Source organism: Pseudopipra pipra, chromosome Z (genome assembly GCF_036250125.1).
Source record: "Pseudopipra pipra isolate bDixPip1 chromosome Z, bDixPip1.hap1, whole genome shotgun sequence".
In the NCBI taxonomy this organism is placed as follows: domain Eukaryota; kingdom Metazoa; phylum Chordata; class Aves; order Passeriformes; family Pipridae; genus Pseudopipra; species Pseudopipra pipra.
In genome coordinates, this window is record NC_087581.1 from 39,807,995 (window position 1) to 39,827,528 (window position 19,534).

Sequence of the window (19,534 nt, forward strand, 5' to 3'; positions counted from 1 at the left end):
CAGACTGATCAAAGACACAGGCTGCACACAGTGTGCAAGATACAATATTTTATATATTTATACAAAGATATATACAAGATACAACATATTGTATTTTACACAGTAAAATACAAGAGACCAATACTTTTTTTCCTTTGTAAAATCACATCACAAATGACGAAGAGGGAAAAGGGAACAGCCTCAGGAATTCAGTGAGATCTCTTGATATGTAGGACTCATCCTATAAACTGAGGAATAGTGAGATGCTCAGCACCAGACAGTTTTAAGTTCTAAGCTCTCACTTAAATGCATTAAAATCACAATATTCATCCACAAGTCATTACTGCCAGCCTATGAATATCTCCCTAATTTCTGTGTCTGGGACTTTAAAAATAAGGTTTTTGGTTGTTTGTTTTTGGTTGGTTTTTTTTTTTCTTCCGTCCTGTCTTCCTTTTCCTGAAATGTTTTGGAACCACCTTTCTCTAAAATTTTTGGATGATTATACAAGGATGACAGGATGAGTATAGAATGAGTAAATCACCTGCAGAAGAAATAAAGAATCTGTACATTCTATCCGTCATAGAACAAATCAAGACGTTCAGTTAATAAATAGAAGCTAATAAGGGTGAAGTATGAATAATTTATGCTTGCTGTTTTTGATAGTTGTCAGTATCTACCTTTTACCTCCCTTCTCTATCTCTTGAATACAGTTGAAACATTTCACAACAGTTTCACTTTGCTGCAAAAACTTGGTTTCTTCTACAGTGTTCCTGCATTTGGGAACAAATCTTGTGTCTCACCTTAAGATAAGGAAATTGTTGTGGATCCTGTGTGAAGATGACACTGTCAGATAGGACCAGTGATGCTATTTCTCCCCTGATTCTCATGGGTGAGCAACAGCATTGTTGTGGTTTGGTGTCAGACTAGGAGGGTTTGCTGGGTTTAATGGGCTCCTTTCCCCTGGCCAAGGAAATTTATGTACTCTCAGTAATGAAATGGACAATGGAAATTGATTTACTTGCTAGGAATACAGATGTGATCAAGCTTGTTCCCATTTCAAAAGGTGAGATCAAAATTCGGAGTGGTCTTGGCAAACTGGAGAAAGAACAATATTGCAATTTAATAATGATGAGTAGCAAGCCAAACCTTAGGAAGTCATAACCAATGTCACAGGTTATGGAGAATGATGGAACAGGCAGTACTTCTGTGCTAAAGATTGCACCAAGTTTGTGAAAACACACTTCAGGAAAAGCTGCTCCAATCAGAATACAAAATAATGATCTGATGTTGAGAAAATAAACACTTTGAGGGAAGACTGAAAGAAAAAAGATTGATTTTTCCCCAAGAACAAACTAAGAAAAAATAGGTTAAAGTATTCCAGCCAAAACAAACTGGAAAAATTGAGATAAAATCAGTCTTTTCTGTCCTCTGAGGGCAGGGCTGGTGTGAGGGGGATAAGCCACTTTCCACCTTTAAGGATATTTAAACACTGGAGTTGACTGTTTACATTGTAGAATTTTCATCAATATCTGTTTCTGTGAACATATTAAATAATAATCTGATGGAGAATAGTGCAGGATATGAGTCTTATATGAGGTCAAGGACAAATAATTGAATTAAGCCTTAGCTCTAGAATTGAACAGACTTATTTCCCAAATTCACTCACTTCTGTAATGTCTGCCATCAGACTTTTGACTTTTTCAGACTTTTGTGATATGGGAAAAATTAAAAATAGAAAAGATGTTGTAGATTTGTGTTTCTGTATCAAAGACCTAGGTCTTGACTCTTACTAAATGATCTTTCTTTACTTTGTACAAATTTAGATTCAGGAATGCTAACTTCTACTTTCCAGCAAAGTGTATTTGGTCTTATTCTGCTGTTAATTGCTCTTGATCTGTTAAAGAATCATAACAATGTGCATCTATTTTACTCTTAGGGATGTTAATTAATATAGGATGTGATGTGTTTTAATGGGAGAATGATTAAGAGTTTTCCATTGTTCCTAACAGAATATGTGTATAGTAGTTAACAACACAGATGGTGATGAAAACAAAAGAATTTAGTTGTTTTGGGAAATGGTACAAACTAGTGTAGACTGGAACAGTGGTGTTAAGTCAGAGTGCATTTTCTTTTAGATTTGGTTGTGACTGTATTTATCACCGGGGACTTGGATGCATGTTTTCCTTTACAATAAAATGAGTGCAATAGTTCACTAACAAAAGTTTGGCTTGGAGAAGACATTTCTTTCACAGTAGAACATTCCCTTCTCTTTTTAAATTACAGGGAGTTAAAATAGGATGTGAACAAAGCACTGAAGTGACTGTCATTTATATTGAATGTATTTATGGAATTCCTATGAAAGGTGAGCTGTTTGTTTTCAATTTTTATCTGATAACCAATTATATCAGAGACATCAATAATCATCAGTGTCAGGACCTTCTAAACTGAAAGTCCTGGCTAAAACAACTGATTTGGTTTTCCATATTAAAACGCCTTAGAATTTCACAGGGAAAAATGTCAGTGTGAGTTAAAACCACAGTGACTTGACATTTGGCTCTTAAGTGGGACTTTACAGATCAGGCACCCATCATCTTTGGGTGATAATCTTACAAACATAACTTGACAATGCAGACAGGACATACAGCTATGTACATATTTAACCCAGTAATTTAGGACACTTTCACCCAATAAATAGGTATATATTTGATCAATCTTTTAAAATCAGAGAAATTTAGAAGGTGCAGTGGTCTAAACCCTTATCATTAGATCTCTTTGTACTCACACAACACATGTCAATACATACCAAAAGCTTTCTCACTACTTAAATTAATTTAATTGACCAATGTTGTGGATATGATTTTTTTTTTCTGAAGAATCTTTGCTTATATTAAAAAATACAAGTGCAAATGGGAACATTTATCAACCTGAATACCCAGATTTGAGAAGTTATCAGACATATCAGCCATCTGGTATTTCAATAAATGTACCTCCTGTTTCAATAAGACATAACCCCACTAAGATAACTAATAAATAATTCACATTTTGTCAGCTTGCTTAACTTTCCCTTAAGTGATGCATATGCTGTAATATTTTTCTTAACACATGATATTGTGAATTGAGGTACTTGCAGTATGAAAGTGTTATGCAGTTTAAAGCAAATTAATGAATAAGGAAAGGAAAGTTAAATGTTTCCAGGTAAATCAATCAGCAGACCTATACTTTCCCTATGCTGCTCATTAAACATTGGCAAAGGAAGTTGTGAAACTTTTTAAAATGCTTTTATTCATTTTACAGTGTAATAAAAATAATATTTTCATTGGTTATTTGAAACCCATTAATTTCGAGAAAATCAGTCCAAAATGGCTACAGGTAATGAGGTACACTAAAGATGTGCTTCACAAAAAAATACTGAAAATAGTGCATGGTTACTAAAATTTGCACTCAAACACTGTTTCTGAATATACAAATATACTGCTATTTACACACCTTCCCCTTTGGAGTTAAATAAAGAAATAATTCCAATAAATGGAGAACTGCAAAGTTTTATGTCCCATATTTAATAGCATTAAGTCAGGTGCATTGCACTGATAGGTGTAATATTGCTGCACTGTGAATGTCATGGTGTTATATGATTCTTTTTTTATCCACCTTGACTTTTATCTGTGCGATCCCATGCAAATGGAACCCCATAAACAAGGCAGTGTGCGATAACCTACAGACTGAGGGGTCAACACAACCCAAATACCAATTTTGTCTGTGCTTTACCTTATCCTTCTTCTGCTTCTCATCTTGGTATATTTTCCAGTGCTCCCCATCATTGCTGTAGGCAAGCTTGTAGGATCCCACAAACTGGACATGACCAAAATCTTTAGCTCCCTGGGTAATGATCCCAGTGATTTTTGTAGGAACAAGCAGGTCGACCTGAATGGAACAGAAATAAACAAAATAGAGGAGAATGTCATTAGAACAGCTTCTGTTTGCAGTCTGACCTTACACCAAACCAAAGCAAAATGGTGCAGCTCTCACCATGGCTCTCCCACAGACAGTAATTTTCCTCCTCCAAGCTCTAAGTCAACCAATTTATTTAGTTTTTCATTTTTTTGTACTTATTGTTTTTAGTTCCTAACGGCGCAACAGAGCTAACCTCATGCCACTTTCTAGTGTGTTGAGTGTCATACACGCTCCCAACAAAACAGCGAGCACCACTGGGAATGATGTGTAGCTAAAAAGTGTTCCCACATGCTCCCAATAATCAGATTTCCCAAGTGCCTTTCAATTTCCTTTACAGACCCAGAGCCCATGCTTTACTAAGGTTTTTAAAATATTTACTATCATTCTTCTTTTCCTGCTGAAATTTCATCTTTCTTTATGCTTTTCTTTCTTTTTTATCTCAAGACCTCAAACTTTCTCATTCCTTGATTTTCAATTTTTTTTTTTTTTTGAGTTCTTTATTTTGTAATCTTAGCACAAGACTTTTAAAAATGCAAGGCAGGAATCCTAAACCCTAATAAAATCTTATCTTCCAAGTGCCTTTCGTGTGGGTGAGCCAATCTGTAATCAGTTTTTTTTGAGCCAGAACCAAAACTGAATATAACAGATTTGGGCCAGATGCCTTGGATTAAAATGATCAAGGAAAAGAATACAATAACATAAGTAAATTGACCTATTAATGTATTTTCAGAGGAAGAATGAAGAGTTGAATTCCCTATCAACACTGACATTTTCTTGAAATGTGAGAGTATAACTTAGGTTTCCTTCTGTGTCCCCTAGAAATGTGGCAAGCCAATAAAAAAAAAGAAAAAAAAAAGGTAGATTTATTTCAAACAATAAATGGTTGTGAAGCAGCTGGCATTTTTAATATTGTCCATTAAATCTGGCAAGAGAGACTAACAGTACAAATATTACAGAAAAATGAGAGGAGGGCTAAATTCCTTGACAAGAAGATTAATATGTTTATACAGAAAAAAAATACTAAAAAGAGAATGTGAAGAAATTAAAAATCTCTGACTGATCCAAATGCTGAAGATCCAGTGTTGGATTTTTTGGAAGCAGCCTGATCTGGTGGAAGGTGTCCCTGTCCATGACAGAGGGTGGAATGGGATGAGCTTTAAGGTCCCTCCAATCCAAACCATTCTGTGATTCTATGATGCTATAAAGAAGAAAACACAGAAAAGTGTAAGAGTGCATTTATAAGAACAGAGGAGGAAAAAATGACTCTTTGGAGAAATCAGACAGAGATCCCAACATTTGACCAAAGAGTAGAAAATAATGAGTAGTAAATCCTTTTAAGAAAAGAAGTAACTTAAAAATATTGAATACTGAGATACCACAACCTTAACCAGAAAATGTCAGTGTCCACAGATGTCTCAAGAATTTTGGTTTTACCAGAATTAACTAATTTATTGCCCTCTGGTAGCAGCACTGTTGCTCGGGAAAGCAGCCTAGGATATGAGGAAAGTATCTTTGGGAGGCAAAACTCTTTCTGTGTTCTCTTTGTTCAATGGAGAGAGAGAGAGAAGAACTCTCTCAGAGCAGTAGTCAGTTTTGGATGCTTTTATGGATGGCCTGATAGGACTTCTTTCTTTCTATAAGGAGTGCAGCAGGGCTTGGTTCTGCAGCCTAAATATGTCTCTGGGAAATGAACACTGCTAATTAGTATAAGTCTTTCATGAATTAATAAACATCAGGTTTCCAGACCTTCCTTCCAAATATTTTGGAGTTTAAATGAATAGTCTGTTTTTCCAAAAAAACCCCAACCCCAGCCTGATCTGGTAAGAAATCACTAATTGGTCAACACTTTCAGGCAGCTTTTGAACTAAACATTTGAAAGTCAACTTCAGATTCTCTTTATAAATAATTTAGACATTAGCATTTTACAAGTGTAACCTCTTTTTAGCAGAGAATGCTTCTTGTGCTAAAAGTAAATGTCTCTTCTGTTAACTTGAAAAAATGCCTCCACAAAACCAGTTGTTTATTTTTAAAATGCTGAAAGTAAGCTGGAAGATTTTCACAAATATTTAACATGGCCATGACACTTGGAGTATTTCTCATTGAAATTCAGAACAGGGAGAAAAAAAAATCTCATTAAGATTCAGGGGATTCCAAAGGTAAAATCACAATAAATCTCTATTATCACATGATCTAGTGTTAATAAAAATGTCCTACTAATGATTGTTTTGTGCTTATAGGACGTATCCATTGGCCTTGTACTTTCCTGAACAATTTTCTCTTGTTCAGGAAAATTATGTGGGAAGCTGGAAGGTAATTTAGCATATGCTCAGTGTTTTTCAAAAAGACTTATATAGGACTATGTAGAATATATGTGTGTGTGTATTATATTAAAAAAAATGTGAAAGAAAAAAATAGTATGAAAAGATAGACTCTGTTCCTGGTCTTGACAATACAGACAATACCTGTTACTGGAGATGGAGGAACAGAATAAGGGATATAGCACCACCTTCTCCTTCTCATATTTAAGCACCCTTATTTACTTATTTATTCATAAGCTGATGTGACACTTTCAAGCCACAAAGATCATTATTAACCCAGTATTAAATAAATACAGTTTTTGCTCTGTTGCTTTATTACCTTCTACAAATGGTTAACATGCTTTTTTTCATTCTGTGCATTGAAACTATAGAACAGAAAGGTGAGAAGAATTTACACCATTTGTAGGCAAAACATCTGCATTAAAGTAGCTTAAATGAAAGTCATAACTTCCCATCAGGACACAGAGCACATTGATTCAGTTAGTGCAGATTGCAAGTAACAGACAATCAAACAAATTACTGGGGAGAGAAGCTGAATTAACACACAACCACTATGTATTCTTCAAAGCTGAATGTGATTAGGATTAGAATGTGACTCTGGGTTTTTCAGTGCAGCAGAATTTAGAACAAGGTAGGGGCAATTAGTCTGCAACTGATAGGATCATTACCTGCTTACAAGAAGAACCATGGTTTACAGTTAATGTACATTTCTACAAGGAGCTGATCAAAACGCAGTTTAACATCTTGTGTCTGAAAGAACCCTCTCAGGCTATAACTATTCCCTTTTCCCACCTTGTTTCAGATATTACGGATGATTCTGTGTGATTTGGAGGAGAATTAATTTAAAAAATGTACAAAGATAAATCCACCTGACTATGAAACATTTTTAACGAACCACTGCCTGGATGTGCAGCATGAATCCCGTGTCTGTGCAGTTAGATTTGTAGTGATGAGTACTTGTACTGGAAATAGGTCTTCTGGATCAGGAGGAATGACCCTTCTGTTGCCCAGAGAAGCTGTGACTGTCCCATCCCTGGCCTGGAAGTGTCCAAGGCCAGATTGGGCAGGGCTCGGAGCAGCCTGGGATAGTGGAAATTGTCCCTGCTCATGGCAGTGGGCGGGACTGGATGGTCCCTTTCCACCCAAAATGTCTTGCAATTCCATGATTATGGAAACAGTCACATGCAAGCCTTGCCTAGTCCAGAGCTAATAAACCATAACTAACAGAACTCTGAGTACAAACAGTAACCTAACACTGCCAAGTCCACCACTAAACCATGTCCCTAAGCACCACAGCTACATAGCTTTTAAATCCCTCCAGGATGGTGAACTCTTGTTCCAGCACTTTACCACCCTTTCAGTGAAGAATTTTTCCCTGATCCAACATGACCCTCCCCTGGCACAACTTGAGGTTGTTTTCTCTGGTCCTGTCCCCTGTTCCTTGGGAGCAGAGCCTGCCCGCCCCTGCCCCAGCCCCCCCCCCCACCTCCACCCTCCCATCAGGGAGTTGTGGAGAGTGAGAAGATGCCCCCTGAGACTCCTTTTCTCCAGACTGAGCCCCCCCAGCTCCCTCAGCTGCTTGTCATCAGACTTGTAGTCTAGGAGAGCACATGAATAATAAGCCATGTGTGGACAGGACCCAGGAGAAGAAATGAGCATCTTTCATGAGGTCATGTGTGGAAGGTGAAGAACCAGACAGCTCACACAGTCTCTCCTGGAAACAGAGAGCCATGCTGCAATTCTGGCTTAGGAGTAGACGAGCCTCAAGAAGGCACAAATGGCAGAAGTCTCCATGACCTCACACATTAATGGGGGGGTTAGATAAGGTCATAGAATCCCAGAAGGCTGGGTTGGAAGGGAACTTAAAACTCATCCCTTTCCAACTCCCTGCCATGGGCAGGGACACCTTCCACTAGACCAGGTTGCTCCAAGCCTGGTCCAACCTGGCCTTGGACACTTACAGGGCAGCAACAGCAGAAGAAAGGACCCCAAGTATACAGAGAGCACCAGACCCTATTTCACAGTGAAGATAATGGTGAAATGGCTCACTCGACCTTCAGCTGTTCATCTCTTCATTTTAGGATTATTTAAAATGCTCATTTTACTCCTCTCCTTATACAGATAATTATGTTGCTGCTTCCAGTACAGCTAATTCTATGCTCAGCTTCTCTGTTATTTTAGAGGTGCCATTTTTTCACCAGGTTTTATTTTATTTTACCTTTCTGATTTTGTAGACTGTTTTTTTTTTTTAAATCACTTGTCAGATAACATTGATGAATTCTGGGTAGCTGTACTGTACTTGGCCAATAGAAAAGCACCAGGATCAAAAATAAAAAACCTGGTCCAACACAAAGTGGGAAAACTGTTGGTGGCTTAAGGCTCTTACCCTTAAGAAATTGAGTGTCTCACCCTTAAGAAATTGAAAAAAAAGAAGATTGGCCTAGTCTCCAGCTGCTAATTCACCAAGGTCCAGATCATCAAGATCACATATGCTGGTCTTGCAATGAGGTCTGAGATGTTTTGGGATGCTGAAGATAATGGCAGGGAGTTATGGATGGGCACCTGAATCCCACCAAGAGAGTCCAATGTACTTAACAGGTAAACAACCTGTGCTGAGCAGGTTATTCACTGTTCATTTAAGACCTCGTGATTCCCTTGATTTTTCAAAGGGCAAACTGGTGCACTCAGAGAGTTGCCACCTGCACCCAAGCCTAAGAAAAGGAGGGGCAGGATTGCAGTGTCTGCATCATAAAGGCCAGAAAGGCAACTCTCCTTGTCTTATTGCATCAGATGGAGGTACTTTACATTCTCCTCCATGCCCAGACTCTGGAGATACAGGAAAATCAGTGATGGCACAGTAAGGCTTCCTGCAGATGTGCAACATATATATGTTTCTAACAATGTTTCAGCAGCATTTCTTGTTTGCAAACTGTGGAGCTCAGCATTTCAGGCTGTTTTCCAAATGCTCATATTAAAAACAAAAGCATCAAAGGCAAAGCCAACCCAAACAATTATATGGCTAATTTCATCTAAAAACTTTGAAGGAAAAAAAACCCCAAGCAACTATATGCTCCTTGTAGAGAAATATAATTTTCATCACAACTTCTTACATAGGAAGGCTTTTTTAGTATAGTCACCTAAATATACACTACTAGGGTAAATATTTATTAATGTAACCTGAAAAAATTACAAGAAGAAATTAAGTATGAGACAAAAGGAATTATTCTAGAAGAAACCATAATAATTTGATAGCAAGAAGCATTTTGTTCAATATTCTACTATACAGGATTTTAATGCTTTCTAGGTAAAATAAATAAAATAAAATAAAATAATATTTATTTGCATTTAATTGGGTCTGTATTAGCTAGCATATGTTTAAAATTAAACTTCTCATGAACCCAGGTAGAGATGGGTTGTTTTCAGATAAAATAAGACTGGAGTGTCATTCTTTTTATTCTTTAAAAATGTGGTATGTGTTTTCCTGGCTTTTTTTTTCATTTAAGATTAGACCTTCAGCATGATTTTAACACTGTGTCTCTATATTCTTAATGTCTCTAGTCCTTTAGGGTAAGATAATAAATACTGCTCCTATTTTCTTATTACTCTTAATTGTTTTTCCCTCTGAATGACTTTATGGCTGCAGTAACTGCACTAAAGAAATAAGTTAAAAGAATACCATGTGCCATCAGCTGTCTCCAATTCAATTTAAAAGTGATAAATTGGAGAGTGAACCCTGTTTGAAATCTTCATGGACCATAAAAAATATCTCTTAGGCCAATATGCTGAAAATAAGCTGACAAGTCACTCGATTTCCGCAAGCAACTTCTTGAGTAGCAGCTACTTCTTAAAGAGTACAGATTGTGTGAATCCTTCATTAATTTATTTATATACTTAGTTATCTCTGTTATATAGATATTACAGGAAAAGGAGGGAAAAACCTCAGTTGAATTGCTATAGGATTTTTTCATCATTTTAGTAAAAATTCAGTCAAATCAGATGTATATGATAACCATGTGGCCATTTTTAGAGCAGTATTTGCTTCTTTCAGAGCAAGTTTTCATTACTACATTTTACTAAGCCCTGAAAAATCATATTTCATTGATATTTCAATGAAAAAAAAAAGGCAAAATGAAAATTTTAGCCTTAAGGTCTGGATTTTCAAAAATGCCTAGGGGAATCGTCGTCCATTTCCTATGTGACCTCAAGGCGCTGAGATTCTGAGGTTGTGTCAGCACCCTGGTAAATCCTGCCTGCAGCTCACACAAGATAATACTGTTTTCATACTCATCCTGCAAACCAGAATAACTCCTATGGGTCTTGGTAACTCTCACAACTTATCAGGGAGTACCAATATTCCCAAGGGAAATGGTAGTACCAGGCTTGGTCAGGTCTGAAGTAAAAGAAAATTCAGAATTTTGAAATTACAACATCAGTGATGATTAAATCTACAACCTTCCCTCCTAACACTGAATATTTCACATCTATGCACAGAAGTATTTTCACTGTAAATATGATTAGAGGATTTTTGTAGAAATGTCATAGTTGACTGCACCACTAATAAAACAGCATCAATCTCTCTGTCTGCTATGAAATATTCAAAGCTTATCAGTCCTTGAGAATGCTAGAGGATTTAAACATTTAATTTTTAAAATTTAAAAAATTAAATTACCAGTGATTAAGCAGGTCTAGACATCTGGTGGAGCTAAAAGAAGCCTTTGAGCTGCATTAGTAAACTCCAATACTTGACAAAATCTGGAACAATGGTCTGTTTTAGGTCAATCAATTTTCTTATGGAAAAGCCAAGGACAGAACAATACTTAGCCATTAAAATAAAGCAGAGAGAAAAAAATATGAATAGATCATGAGTAGTTCCTGACACAACATGCTGATGGTGTTCTGCTGCTTTTCTGTCAAACACTATTACCAGCAGTGCAGTGCAATTCACTAATCCCAGTACCTAGTTATGAATAGAAATAGATAAGGTAATGGGAAAAAAAATTAATTTACATTCAGTTCTCTACATAGCAGTAAAAAAACAAAAGAAAAAATTGCAAAAAATTGCCCTTGAAATAAAAAAATTGCATAAAAATGGATGACAGTAAGAAGTAGCTTTCAGGAGTGTAATTTCTTGAAGACCTAATTTAGAGTAGTTCTTGCTGTGCTGACAATAATAGTGAGAAGTTTTGATCAAATGTGTTGGCTATGAGTAAAGGTAAAAATAAAACAGAAAAGAACAATTACAATAGTAAAAAAAATTAGCTTTTTACTTTTTTGCTTTTCTCTCCTCTAATATATGAGTAAGGAATATGCTGAGATGCTAGATGGGCATGTTCTACTCTCTTCAGACATAGAGAAGAGCAAGATAATTTTGTTACCTCTCCTTATTTTACTAAAATATATCTCAAGTGGATGAGGAAATTTATCAGTAAGATTTACTGTGTACCAGTTCTGTGGGCTCAGTCCCAGTGCAGATTCCTTAATTTTCTTTTAAGGACCCCTGCAGGGAACCTTGAATGTTGGAGTGGGTAAAAGAGCAGGAAAATACTGACTAAAATAGAGAGAAGAAAATTTGGAATATAAGCAGGGAAGATGTGGGTTATTTAACAGTAAATTTCAGAATGACATTTAATAGCCAGAAATGTGAAGAGTAAGTTAACATTTTATAACAATGCTTCAAAAACCAGCCAGGAGAAATATAGGTAACTCTGGTTTCATTTGTCTTGGGGTTTTGGCAGATTATGGGTTTTAAGCTGAAATCAAAGGGTGGTGATGCAATGTCTGGGAAAACAAAAATCCTTCCCTACAAATGAAATACTGGAACTTCTGTTCGGTCTTCAGTAGGGAGGATAATGTGACACTTTTTATTGGAGGGCTAGTAGATATCTTCGTAAAAATGTTGGGATCATAAATGGGCTCACCTACACATGATCAGCTCATTTTGGTTTTTAAATTGAAAAATAATACTGGCAATATGGAAGTTCATTATTTACCTGGTTGGTTTTTTTTTCTCAGGCAATTAATAATGATGCAAATATTTTCTGGAGCAAATAAAAATGTCCCAATAATCTATGAGTATCTGGGCTGTAGATCAACAAATAAACTGGAGACAGGCTTGCACACAAGATGCTGTAAAGCAACTCATAATTAATATAACTACTGCACTGTTGAAATACTAACAAAAACCTGCCTGTAAGAAAAGTTAAATCTGCCTAGAAGATAAGAGGGGTTAAGGCTGAAAGTTCTTCCTTGGCTGTAAAAGCTCTGACTGCATAACTCTTACTTTCACAGGAAATGCAGCCAAGACAGCATCATTCAGCCATTCTTTTTAGGAATGACTTTGCCCATCTCTCACAGGTTATGCATAACCTGTGTGGTGAGGGGAAACAGTTTTTCCCCCTGAAGTTATAAAATGGTAAATCCCCAGGGGGTGGTGACCCTTGAAGATTTTTAGCCAATGAACCCTTTTGCAAAATATAAACATATCACACTTAGACTGGAGAAGAAAGTAGTTGTAGTTTTTGTTGAGAGAGGTGGCCATGTTCTGAGGCCACGAGGAGAAAGGGCAGGAGCCCCCCTGGGGGGCTGTGGCCCTCCCCAGCCCCGGCTGGGGGCTACAGGGACTTGGAACAGTGTAAAACTGGGCTAAGTACCTTTAGCTAGAAAGCTTAAGAAGTTTTCTCCACTGTAAGAAGCAGCAGGAGCAGCGTCCAGAGAGCGGTGGCAGAGAGCCAGAAGAGATAAGGAGCAGCAAACAGCATGCAGTCAAGGAAGACACAGAGTTGGTCGAGAGAGAAGGAGAGCCAGCAGCAGAGAGAGCGAGCAAGACTAAGCTCTACAGACAGAGACAGAGTTCTGGGGTAAGAACTGAATCAAAAACCGCCAAACTCCTTTTGTGACCTTTCCTAAGTGGAGAGAATGGACTCCTACTGAATGGAAGTCCTAAAACTGCAGCAGCACTGCAGAAAAGAGCTGAAAAGCTCAGAGAAGGAATATGGAGGGGGTGACCTTGGCCCCCCTGCTGCTTGAGGCAGAGCACAGAGCTCTGCAAAGGGGCTTGAATCCCCTGAAGATAATGACCGTCACGAAGACCCCTGAGTTTCATTGATATGACGGTGGTGAGACGACCGTGTCCGGGTCAACACAGCCCATGGAAGAAGACCCTCGCTTGAAGACGAGTGGTCGAGAGGGCTTGGATACCCCCTCGTGAGTGCTGGCAGAGATCCAGCTACAGCTGCTGCATAGAAGAGAGAGACAGAGAACCTGCTGCCTTAGAGCCATTGCTGCTCTGAGAGTGGAAAGGATCTTTCCATCTTCCCTCCTGGACTTTTATTTGGAGGGGAGAAGAGATTTGATCCATTGTAAATACTTTTATGTCATGGTAGAGATAGCTAAGATGTATTGTAGTATTTATTTTGTACAGTCATTGTAATATATAATCCCTTTCCCCCATTTTGAGTCTCGTGTGGTGTCTGGAAAAACCATCTCACACCGGGTTGAGTTGTTGGGGGTTTGGACTAGGGAATTGGATTTTGGGGCTCTCAAACCGTGACAACTTGTTTCATACAGCTGTGCTGCTGTAGCTGTAAGCTAAAAATGTCAACATTGTGATACTAGACTTTGGAAACAACAGGAAACTGCTAAGTTTAATTTTTTTTTTCATTGTGTGTTCCCCTCTGAAATGTTAGGACAAGCTTTTAATTCCAGTGATACACTGTTAATAACCAGCAGAAATGCACAAAATCAGTGCACTACAGTATAGAAATTTGTTTTGGTTTTTTTTAGCTAGAAAAGTATTTTTCCAGGTTTACAGAAGAAATCAGGTTTCTTTTCCCTTTTAGGCTAAATGGCTTGGCACTTCTGAGGTGATAATCTCATAATGTACTTGCTTGAATACAATTAAAAGGTCTATTAATCTTCATTCTGCAGGACATAAGAAAGATTATCTGTTATTAGTCAAAAGGACACCCTGGAGCCCCTATTACCAAGCTTCACAAACAGACCTCTGGTCAAAACAAGACTGGGCTACTGGCAGGACAGATCCAACCCTGGAACTCAGCTCCGCCTTTGATCTGACACAGATGTATTTCCCTGGCTTTCAGAACACCCTGTAAGGGCTTATCTGCTGTTCACCAACTGCAGAGCCTGTGGAGAGCACAAGGCATGACTGATTTATGGGATTAATGCTCTGCTAAAACTGTTGGCAAGGCCTGGAGTTAAATGGTAAAATATTTTCCTGTTCCCTAGAGTTAAAAAGAAAATAAAGAAGTCACTATATACTGTCAGAAATAAATAAATAAATAAATAAATCCACATAAGAAAAACAAAAACCAAGCAACTAAACAAGCAAAACCACCAACTCTCTCCAAAACAAAACAAACAAGCAAGCAAGCAAGCAAGCAAAAAAAAAAAATCAGCTAAAAAACCCAACCCAAACGAAACAGTAAAACCTCAATATCATGAGAGATGAAAGGTGAAGAAGTTTTTTTCAAAGAGCTGATTAACACGTTGGCCATTAGGTCTGACTGGCCCAGGTGCACTTTCTGTTCCAGGTAATGAAAAAAAGAAGGTCCATGAGAATGGACTTCTAAATGTTCCAGATAAAAGTAACAACTGAATAACTTTTATTACCACTTTTAATATAAATTCCATTCTAAAGCTTCATGACGGAAGTTCCACAAAAACTGATTAACTGGGACTTATCACAGGAATTTTCAACAAGAAACTTGGATTGAATTAACTTCCAAACAGTTCAACCCAAAATTTTGAACTGGAACCCACTGATGTTCTAGCAGTTAATTCAAACTGCACTATATTGAATTAAATATTAAATAAAGCTGATCTGTGACCAGAGCTTTAGTATTCAGAAGTGATAAAAAATCTCTGCAATGTGAATGTTAGTTTTCACAAAACTAAGTTTTGTGATTGACCATTTCAATAGTAGAATGCATTTCTATTGGAAGTTCAAAATTATCTATAACGTTTTTCATTTTCAGAAGGACAGGTATAAAAGTAAAAATATGAACTCCGAAGTATCTTGAATTTCATGGCAAAACCTAAAATGCTGCATTTTCACTTAGAATGTTTTTCATCTCTTTTCATACAAATGAGAAGAGACTGTTGAAAGATTTGTAATTTTTTATAGAAATGACGGCTATTCCGTTCTTTGTATTATTGAATAATTAATCAAAGGGGTGCTTTAGTGCAAAGGCAACAAGGTAAATCAATGGAGACAAGTAACTACCTAAGCTTATCTGGACTTTTCTAAGTCTGAAAAAGGAAACAACACAGAAGAGGGGAGGTTTGTGGACATGGAGCATAGTGTTTGAAGTTATGTCTATTTTGGAATTAAGTATCTCTGCTTATGCCTCAGTAGACCATTTTCATTAGGAAGAGAACTGATTGACTATGAATGGCCCCTATAACTCATATTAGCCCTGGATATTGTTTTTAAAATTATTTTTTCTTCTGTTTTGTAAAATTAAAACACTCTTTTTGCACTCTAACCCATGACGAAACATAAAAAGAACACACATAAAAAGTCCACACAAAGAACACTGGTCTAACCACTTTCAGGGTTATAGAAAAAAAAGAGACTGTGTTTTTTACAACTTAAACACAACCTGGAGCAAGTTCCTACATATAAAGCCTCTAAAAGCCCTTCTGGAATACATAGAATGGACTCAAAGGTTGTTAATGGCTATAGGGATGTCATCATTGAGATGACACCTGAAAGTTGCTGTTGGAGATATGAAACAACATTACCACCATTTCCAGTATAAATAACTATATGTATGTTCCAATCATCATTGCTGCTTTCTACGTTTAACATAATAAAGATTTAGGTAACAGCAAATTATAGGCCATGTTCTCACCGAGCACACTAGTAAAACCCATTTATTTTTCAATATATGATGAGTGCCAAAGATTCCTCAGGAGTATTTTGGCTAAAACTAATTGCAACAACTAACATTTTTGAAAAAGAAGAATACAACTGGGGTTTTTTTTGAAACAAAGACAGCAAAAGAGAAATGTATAGCTATGGCTGCAAAGGCATAAAAAATCCTTGCAAAAACATAACTGCGTCCTAAAAATAAACAAGGCTGGATCCCAAAGAAACTAATATCTGAAGCAGAGTATTTGCAAATTCTATATTTGCACATACCCACCCAACCCCTACTGACACCTGGTACAGCTCACAAGGAACTGTACACACTACAGAGAGTGAGGTGTGCTCTGCTGTAAAACAGCAAAAAGATAGGAGATGATAAATTATTAACAAAGTTGAAATCTTAAAAGTTTTTAACAGCAACACACAGAGAAGTCTATGAAATCATAGCTTTAAGAAATCTGAAAAAAAACATATTTTCAGCTCTGGGTAATGCATTTTTCTTGCAGATCCATCAGGCATTTCTTCCCTTTATTTGTTTTTCTCTCATGTTCTTAGTGTTGCCTTCTCAAAGATTAATCTTTTAAATGGTTCCTGCAGCCCTTGCTCTGCCAGGTGGGTGTAAATCTAATTTACTAAAACCCAGTGTTTACCATCAAGGAATCTGCACCATTTTGAAAAGCAAATATTTCAGTCAATCAAAATTTTCAAAACCAGAATTTTTCAGTCAACTTTGAAGCACGTGGGAAATGTTGTGACACATCCACTTTCATCTGTGGGGGGTTAAAATTTTATTTTAGATGTATAACTCAGAGAAATAAATTTGAATATCTACCAATTGCACGTACCAGCAAAAAGTCCAAATAAAAACATGTCTGAATGTAGATTAACTTCTAGTAGAAAGCAAAGAACTACACTGTCTGGCAGACAGAAACAAAAGATCTTTGGTTTTTTTGTTGTAGCAGACTGTCTGATAAGGAGTGTTTTTCATCAAGAATTCAAGTAAAAAGTTATATTTTCTTTACTGCCTTTAAGTAGATGTTTCGCACTCATGCATTGCAGCTCCATGGAGTGAACTGTTCCCTAAGTATTTGCTCTGTAGGCAGCAGAAAATATACCTCTATTACTATAACACAAATCAGCAATAATTCTTGACTTGAAGCAGATTATTGTGCTTATATCAGATGGCTCAATGAAAAAACATAATTTTCAAATTTGCTACGGCATCCAATAGTGAAAATGTTTGTTTTTCTCACAGAAAACTGTATTTCAAAAAGCACAGGCATTAATAGAAAATTCATATATTTTGAGCAGCAGCTTCTTTAATATTTTTCCTCACTGACTGATTCCCAGCAAGTCTTTGCAGAAAGGTCTTGCTGCCTACCTTGCCTTCCAAAGGGAATATAACTGCTGTGTTTTCCCCAAATGTCACGTTAAACTAATCAGCTTTAAGGGCTTTGTGGAATTGAGGGTGGATGTTCTGCTTGGAGCAAGCACTGCACTGTGTTTCAGCTGGGATTAAATGGTGTCTTTGTTTTAGGCACAAAACACACACAAAAAGGGGCTGGTTAACCTCCTGCACTTGTGCTAATGGAGTTATCCCCATAAGCTTCAGCAAAAACCCTGGCTACAGGTGCACAGGTACATGCATTAGAGTTCCTGAGTTCACAAGAAGTGAACTTGACCTCTTCTATCATGGACCAGGAGTCTCATCCCAAAATACAGATCATCCTCCAAGACTACTGAGTTGGGTATTTCAGTCCTTTTAAGCTGCAAAGCCACTCACGAGACAGATAAAGATTTTTCCTACAGATACTTCTGGTTTTAACAACAGGGGAGGTTTAGATTAGATAGAAGGAAAAATTTCTTCCCTGAAAGGGCTGCCCAGGACAGGGATGGAGTCTCCATCCCTGGAGGGATTTAAAAGCTGTGTAGATGTCACACCTGAGGACATGGGTCAGTGGTGGCCTTGACAGTGCTGGGGGAATTGTTGGACTCAATGATCTCAGATCTCTTTTCCAACCTAAATGATTCCATGACTCTATATACCCTTAAGGTTTACCCTGATTTAGAAGTACTTTGTGACTTTTCATGGTAAATGGTCCATATTCTGAACAAGAGAAACAGGGAAGACTGGCAAAACAGAGAAAGTATCTATTACAAAAAAGCATTCTTTTCTCAATACAAATTGAATAGCCTGTTCAAAGTAGTGGTTTTATTTGTAATATTGCAGAGCAAGCAAATAATTTCTAAATTAACAACAAACAAAAACATGATGATATACTAATTATCAGTATTTCCAGAATTAGTAATCAGGTTGTATGCAATCAGGTTGTATGCACAAGAGCATAAAAGTCAGAGGTTAAATCAGAGAGGAACACTCATGCTTTTAAAATTATCTTTTCTGCATTCCCTACTTCCATTTTTGATGGCACACTCAACTCCAAAACAGAACCTGAAAGAAAAGCAGATTCATTTTCTGTGTATAAATAACTCACATTTGAAATGGACAGTGGCTTTTTAGAAAGGAAATAAAAAAATCCCCCAAATGATCCCTTCCATTTTCTTGGGACATCTCACAGAAAGCTTCATTGACTGGGATGGCAGTGAAATTATCTGCAAGCAGCAGTCTGACTGTATTTTGATTGCACAGAAGCCAATTGGGGTCTTTACACCTGCAGGGTTTTTGAAAGAGCTTTTGTTTGGAACGTTGTAAGATGGCACCTACTCTTGACAGCAGGTGGGAAGAGTACCCTGTAAAGACTCTTGAGCTGTCTACAGCTCAAAACATCACAGATGTGAGTGGTACAGGGAACACAGTTTTGTCCTGACACTACACAAATGACTCATGCAGGGTGGACTACTATAAAAATATTCCTATTTATTTCTAATCTATATCTATAGATACAGGTGCAAACACACAGGTATATATACTTAAATATGCAGAAATACATATGTAAAACTTAGGCAATTTTTTCTTAATGGTTTTCCTAATCTGAGAAGTTGCTCGTTGTGCTTTCTCCCCAGAATATACCTTAATTCAGTTTTCCATCAATTTTCTAAACTATTTGCACACTAAGACTAATCCCTAACACAGCACTCTGTGTCCCTATGCCAGGGAGAAATAGATAGGGATTTTTAAATGTATTTATATATATGTATATACATATAGGAGTATAAATGTATTTATGATAAATTTATGTGAGATCTGTGAAAATACATAGAAGAAGAAGAGCAAGTTTTAAAAAGAAAAACGTTGTTGAAAGCAAGTAGGAAAAGTTAATTTCTTACAGTAGAGGAAATCAAAGTCTAGGAGACACTATGAAAAAATGGGAATAAAATTCTGTAGGATGGTGTGCCTGATGTATCTGGGGCAGCTATAGAAAAGAGCTTACATCCA

General features: G+C 37.1%; 1 protein-coding gene and 1 long non-coding RNA gene across 4 annotated transcripts in view; both read right to left on the reverse strand.

Annotated features, from left to right (window-relative positions):
• EDIL3 (EGF like repeats and discoidin domains 3) overlaps nucleotides 1-19,534 on the reverse strand; it is a 233,692-nt gene that overhangs the window by 10,435 nt on the left and 203,723 nt on the right. For all 3 annotated transcript variants that reach the window (XM_064642242.1, XM_064642241.1, XM_064642240.1), the window contains one exon: nucleotides 3,745-3,900. In XM_064642242.1, coding sequence (XP_064498312.1) covers nucleotides 3,745-3,900 — 156 coding nt within the window. The remainder of the gene's footprint in view (nucleotides 1-3,744; nucleotides 3,901-19,534) is intronic.
• Nucleotides 14,005-14,786, reverse strand: LOC135407316 (uncharacterized). The gene is made up of 3 exons (XR_010426809.1): nucleotides 14,696-14,786; nucleotides 14,249-14,488; nucleotides 14,005-14,168 (listed from the first exon to the last, which is right to left on the reverse strand). It is a non-coding gene; the product is annotated as an uncharacterized LOC135407316 (long non-coding RNA).